Source organism: Bos indicus x Bos taurus, unplaced genomic scaffold (genome assembly GCF_003369695.1).
Source record: "Bos indicus x Bos taurus breed Angus x Brahman F1 hybrid unplaced genomic scaffold, Bos_hybrid_MaternalHap_v2.0 tig00003520_arrow_arrow_obj, whole genome shotgun sequence".
In the NCBI taxonomy this organism is placed as follows: domain Eukaryota; kingdom Metazoa; phylum Chordata; class Mammalia; order Artiodactyla; family Bovidae; genus Bos; species Bos indicus x Bos taurus.
The window spans coordinates 26,378-32,884 of record NW_020867694.1 but is presented as its reverse complement, the minus strand read 5'-3'; the positions used below and the strand labels follow the sequence as shown (position 1 = coordinate 32,884).

The 6,507-nt window shown below is 51.2% G+C and overlaps 1 protein-coding gene across 1 annotated transcript; it reads right to left on the bottom strand.

The window, feature by feature from the left end:
* Positions 1 to 1,229: 1,229 nt before the first annotated feature.
* On the bottom strand, positions 1,230 to 6,286 carry LOC113889104 (liprin-alpha-1-like). The gene is made up of 4 exons (XM_027535953.1): positions 5,748 to 6,286; positions 2,299 to 2,442; positions 1,862 to 1,929; positions 1,230 to 1,362 (listed from the first exon to the last, which is right to left on the bottom strand). Exons 1-4 carry the CDS (start codon positions 5,931 to 5,933, stop codon positions 1,230 to 1,232), a joined length of 531 nt encoding a protein of 176 aa, XP_027391754.1. The 5' UTR covers positions 5,934 to 6,286.
* Positions 6,287 to 6,507: the final 221 nt, after the last annotated feature.

Sequence of the window (6,507 nt, the reverse complement as noted above, 5' to 3'; positions counted from 1 at the left end):
TGCTGTCTATGTTTGTCGTAGCTTTCCAAAGAGCAGCATTTTTTAATCTCAGGGCTGCAGTCACCGTCTGCAGTGATTTTTGAGCCCAAGGAAACAAAACCTGTCACAGCTTCCACAATAAGGCGTCGCATTCAAAGATTTTTAAAAAGCAAAACCAAAAGTTGACCTTTGAATTGGCTTAGTCTAGTCATAAACAGCATCCAGATCTCAACAGCCTCTGAGCAGCAGTTATGAAAGTAGAAGTGCACCCCTGATCGGCAGATATTGAGCTCTCTGCCTAAGCGGGGAGGGCGCCTCACCGCGGTCTCACGATGGAGTCAGAACCACTGCTCCCTGGAAGTTCGCCGTGAGGCTCTGCAGTCCAGGCCCAAAAAAACAGGTATTGTGGGGACAGTACTGACACGTGAGGCTGGACCCGGGATCCCCACTCCATTTCCTGGATGGCCTGTATTGGCCGTGGCCAACCTTTCCAGGAAACCTCTCTCAGGACTCGGTGATGTGAGCCTCCACCATCACCCCTTTCCTGAATGCGCTTCTGTTGCAGGGCAACTGCGGTTCCTCCTGTCTAGAGGCAGCCATCCTACACATACAAACGTGTCTGGACTGCAGCGGTTTGGCATGTGGGACTCCAGCCGCCACGTCCGAGGCAAGCAGGTCCACACCCGGGGTGCCATGCCTTCAGTTTCATGGCCCAGGCTGGCACCCCTAGGTTTGTCTGAGGGGCAGTTGGGAGGTCCACCTGTATCCCAAGCAGCTCCCCGGACTGGCTGGTCAGAGCAACAAGCAGCCTCTTTGAATGTGGGAAGCCCTGGCTCCTACCCACTGCCTATGGGCGACCACCTCTGGCCCTGCTCCCAAGGAGGTGGTGCCCGGATCAGCAGATGGGGCCACACAGGCACACACTCGATGCCAGAGACGGGACTGGTGGAGAAAGGCAGTGCTGGCCCCCCGCCCAAGCCACGTCTACTGCCCAGACGCCGCCTCCCTGTCAGCACAGGCACCCGCTGCAGCTCCTTGTTCTTTGCCTCCAGTTGGGCCTCCATCTGGCGCAGCCTATCCTCGATGCTGCTGTGTCCTCTCTCTCCTGCCTGTCGGCCAAGAACAGCGTCAGCTCCGCTCACAACAACCCTGTCCTGACAGCACGCGGGCTGTGATCGCAGGGGCGGCAAGCGGGCCATGCTCTGTGGCCACGGGCCCTGGGTTCGCCAGGAGCACTCCCGCATGCCTGCTCACACAGCCTGCGCGGCTTCGTGTGTGACACATGGCTCACTGAGGATGCTGGTGACCAGCTCGTGAGAGGAGACGTGCTCCCCGTGCCCCAGGCCCACCAGGCCCACGCCGCTGCCTCCCTCCTCGGACTGCCTGTGGCGAGCCCGCGTGAGCAGCAGACAGCGGCAAACCCGAGGCACACGTTTCTAACCTTCCTAAAGCTGGAAAGGAAGTCGACGTTTAGCCTCCTGAGGGTAGAGCGTTCCGGAACGACAAAAAGGTCGGACTAGCAGGCCGACTGGGGATGGACAGCAGAGATGCCAGGGGAGAGGAGAAACCAAGCCTGGAGAGGAAGATCACAGGCAGAAGGGTGCCCCCTGGCGGCTGTTAGTGACCCTGCTCTGGGAGGGTCTGTGAGCACCGGACACCGGCGGCCTCCCGCGACTGATGGCCCCTCGGGCACTCACTAAGCTCCTGGCAGGCTTCCGACAGCCGCGTCAGCACAGACCCGGCCCGACTCTCTATGTTCAGCCAGTGCCCACCAGCAGCGCAGGGCAACACCTTTCCCATCAGAAGGACAGGGTGGGCTGGCTGGCTGGCAATGGGGTCGGTGCCCCCACCAGCGCCACATCCCAAGGACATGGCCTCTCACCCGCGGGCTCCTGGGGACGGCGAGTGGGGAGTGGGGCCTCGGGTCTGCAACATGCCCTGCTGGGACTTCTTTAACAAGTGTATGGATAAAACTTAAAACTGTGTTCATTACAGAGCTATTTTGGCCATCTCTTAAACGAGAATGGGATTTTTCTAGGTCTCTATCCTGCTAGGCTTTGAGTGGCTGACTGAACTCTGAGCAGCAGTGACTCGGAGCTGAAGCGTCCTAGGGACACACAGAACTCGGGACAAAACTGGAGGGAAATTAACGTAGGGATGACGCAGAAGTGGGGCGTGCCTGACACTCAGGGAGCGCTCCCATCTCAGACGGGCAGCACGACCCCCATGTCTGCGCTCCTGTGTGGACTGAGCAGCATGGGCAGGGGCTCGGTGGGAGAGCAGGGGAACAGGCCCTCCCTGTGCCCGCCCCCCAGGGACCCAAAGCAGCACCTTGGAGAGCGAGGCCACCCTCTGCGCCTGCTCCGCCTCCACCTCGGGCAGCGTCTCTGCCCTCCGCAGTCTCTGCTGCAGCTTCTCTACCAGCTCCAGGCGCTCCTGCAACTGGCGGTTCTTATCCTCTGTCTACAAAGGGAGAGCAGAGGATCAACACAGGCCGAGAGGTGTAGCCACTGTCGCTTTAAGTAAGCTGAGACAAAACCTAAATGCACGTGTCTAGTGGATTCATTCTGTTTCGGAAGCTCCCTCAGGGTATATTTTCTCTCAGTGTTCCTGGGCTTGGTCTCAGTGAGCAGAACACCTCCTGCCAGAGTATTTGCTTTTCCTAAACATTCCCCAAGGACATCTTAAAAAAAAAAAAAAAAAAAGTTCTTCTATATTAAAGAAGATCTGTAGAATCTTATTCATTCTTATTGACAAGTTAAGGGAAGAAGGGTTCACTACAGACCCTTCTTAAAACGTCACCAGAATCATCATTTAGAGGGAACCCTACCGACCGCAGATGGCTACGGGCGTGTAAGCCAAAATATGGCTTTCATCTCCTCTGAAATACAGACCTGATAAGAGCATGCCTGGTGAAATGCCAGTCAACTAGTATTTGTAAATGCACGATTATTCTTTTAACAGATCTTCTTACTCTGAAAAACTTTCAATGTAGAACATTTAGACAGATTCTTTTTTAAAAAAGAAAAAAATTAAACTATCTATAAGCTCAGGTTCCTGAGAGGTTAGCGTTTGTTTCTAAGCAGCTTTCTTACTTTTTCTGTGTGCGTATTCCTCTATGTACGTACACAAACAATATGCTATGCTTTAAAACCCGCAGAAAACAATAGCATGTGGTACATAGTATTTTCTGATCTGCCTTTTACAGCCATTATTTTGTATATCGTGATGCTTTTAATTAGCATTCCCCATCATACTTTTCAATGGCTTTCTAGTATTTTATTTTTGGGGTGGGGACAATGATACACTTTGGCACGCACCAGACTGACTCACTTTGTTTTGGAGAAGCCAGATTTGGTTTTCCTGGTTAAGTCCTGATTATCTGAGACCACTCGGGAACAGGAGCGAGTAAGGCTCACCACACCACAGGAAGTACAAACCCTAATCAGACCGGAGCTCTAACCCTGCCTTTTGTCACAGTGACCCCAGTTCCCAACAGGCAGCCAGCTGCCGTGAAGTTCCCTGCTGCTCTCTACTCTTTCGGTAACAACTCTAACAAGCCAACAGATTCACCTTCAAGTAAAACAAAAGAGTCAGGAATGGAATTCCACAAAATGGTTAAACCAAGTCCCAAATAATTCAAACCTGTAAGTTGCAGTCACCCGCAATTTTTTAAAAATGTATTTCCTTCCAGTACAGCTGATTTACCATGATGTACATCCACACTTTTGAACACAGTATTTTAGGGTCATAAGAACTTTACACTGGGACTTGATTTCCAATGTGGGAGTCACATGAAAAGATCTTTACCTTCCTTCCTCAGTAATTCACTACTATAAAAGTCAGACACGGTTCATAAAAGCCATTACCTGTCGATGCCTAGAATCCTTATTTGCAATTTCATTTTCAAGTTTATTACTGATGTCGTCCTAAGTTTCAAATCAAACATAAAGTTAACATCCTCAGAATAAAAATCCTAGACACGGCAGTTTTCTCGGATGTGAGCAAAAATGCGCCTATCCCAAAGGTCACGATTGGCACCCATCTGTCTTAACGTTCTGTCCAGCCACTTGGTTTACCAAGCTTCTTTTCTACATCATAAACCCAAACAGCAAACGAAAAGTATACTAAACTACCCTGTTATTCCAAGAATTCCAGGAGGGAAGGTATCTGGCATGAAGTCAGGACCTCTGTCTGCTACACCATACAGGCGGGCTTGACCCAGAACAAGGAGGGACCTTCAACAGATCCAACGGGGAGCTCTGAGGCTCGTTTCCTCGAGTGAAAGTTGGAAAAGTCTCATGCAATTTCCTCAGAATTAAAGTAGAATATTAACGAGTGGAAACAGAAGTCAAATTGTACACAACTGGGAGCAGCCTTCTCAAGCCTAGTTCTTCAAAAGCAGAGTTACACCACATGGATGAAACGCTCAAACCAGGACCAGAACTTGCTGCTGGTGCAACTCCTGTCCGCCACTTCAAAATCCACTTCAGGTCCCTCCCTGGTCACTAAGTAACCAATGTGAGAGCAAAGTCCTAACTTTAAAAGTGAAAGGTCTTGAAAACGCGTTTTCTAGAATTCTATACGTATTAAACTCTGCCACCTAATCTCCTGTTGCCAAAGAGTAGTGTGAATAGCTTATGCAAACCTGTGCAAATATTTCTGTTTTGAGTTCTCACACAGAATTACTCACACCAAGCTACTAAACAAGTACACCTGCTGTACCACATGTTGGAGGGGTTCTCTCTGAGACGGTCTCACGGGAGAGGGGTGGGCCGGGTGGGTGCTGTCTGTCTGTGCACAGAGGAGAGGCGAGGCTCACAGGAAGAGGCCTGAGTCCCCAGCACTCTCTGTTTTCACAGTGACCGCTAGGGAGTTTCTCATAAATCAGGACACCCGCAGACATGACCGCCAGAGACATCACGATTCCACATGGTTACACAGCTCGGGCCTGAGGATCTGAGGGTGAGCAAACACCACTCGACTTGTCTGACCGCCGGTATCACTGTCACACATCCCTTCAAGGAGCGGAACCTCAGAAAACTCGAGAAGATGGCCAGGCAAGCTGCCTCAGCAGAGCCCACACAGCATGCTCCCATCTCTCTGAGAGAACAGGCTCCACAGGTGTCACCAGACTCGCCTGAGTGAATCAGAAGCAAATTTCAGCATCATCAGGAACACATTCGACAGGCAGTTGCGGGGGGCGGGGGGCGGGGATGAACCGGGAGACTCGGGTTGACATATATACAGCACTGATACTACACATAAAGTCAACGAGTGAGGACCTAGTGTACAGCACAGGGAAGTCTGCTCAGTGCTCTGTGGTGAAGCAAATGGGCAGGAAATCTAAAAGAGAGACAGACACGTAAATAGATAGATAGATAGATAGTTGACTGATTCACTTTGCTGTACAGCAGAAATTGACACAGCAGTGTAAAGCAACTATACGCCAATAAATGAATGAATGGATGAATGAATTTTTAAAAAAGGAACACAGTGGGCCCCCTAGAACTTGTGGAAATGAGGAGTCCACACCCAGGGTGCGGCACAGCGTCAGGGCTGCCCTCATGTTGGTCCACTGCCAACGGACCGCCTGGACCAGGCCTCTTCTACCCCAGAGACCTCGACGCGGAGGCAGGGAGGCAGCCAGTTGTGGTCTGTCCAGTGCTCTGCTCTTACTCACGCAGCCATCCCAAGGCTGAGATCCCCGGGAGAACAAGAAACCCACATTCCACCTCAGGACAACAGACACAGCTGCAGTCACTCACTTCGCGGATGTCCTGCTCAAGTTTTCTGTTCATGTTCTTGGACTTGAGGAGGTCCTTCCTGGCCGTGTCCAGGTCCTCCTCCAGATGTTTCACGTGGGCAGAGAGGGCTGCCAGGCGCTCCTCCATCTGGCTCTGCTCCCGCAACTGCCTCTCTATGATTTCCTGGAGCTCCATCTTCTTAACCATGTCTTCCTTGTGGCTTAGAGAGCCGTCGGAGGGTCTCTAAGGGGGAAAGGAAGCCTTACACAGCCTGGTTTTGGGAGGGAGGGAACACAGTACTTCCGGGCAATCTGTGAGGTCAAAACTGCCTTCTGCGCTCTGGGAGCTCACAGGACCCTCGTGGCCACTCAGACCTACATGGTGCATCGGTGAGAGGTCCCAACAGCCCCGCACAGACTGGATGGTAAGACGAGAACCAGACAGAGAGCGAGACCAAGGACTTGCCTTTCCATTGGCGCTTGGCATGTTTTCTTGCTCATGATGTACATCAAGCACCCTGTCCGTTAGTATCTTTTCCTGGTTTTTCTCCTCTGAAAGAATCATCTGCTAAAACCAAAAAAATTGAATCAGAGTAAAGAAATAAGTAAAGACAGCAAAACTCCACCTGGAAAACTCAACTCTAAACTGAAAACACAACATAAAAAGAAAATACATGGTGATGCTATCCATCCCAAATACCACCAGGTGATTAGAGTCAGAATTTGTCTTCTACTGGACAAAGGGGTACTTAAGAGATCCTGCAACTCTGAGCCACAAGTCT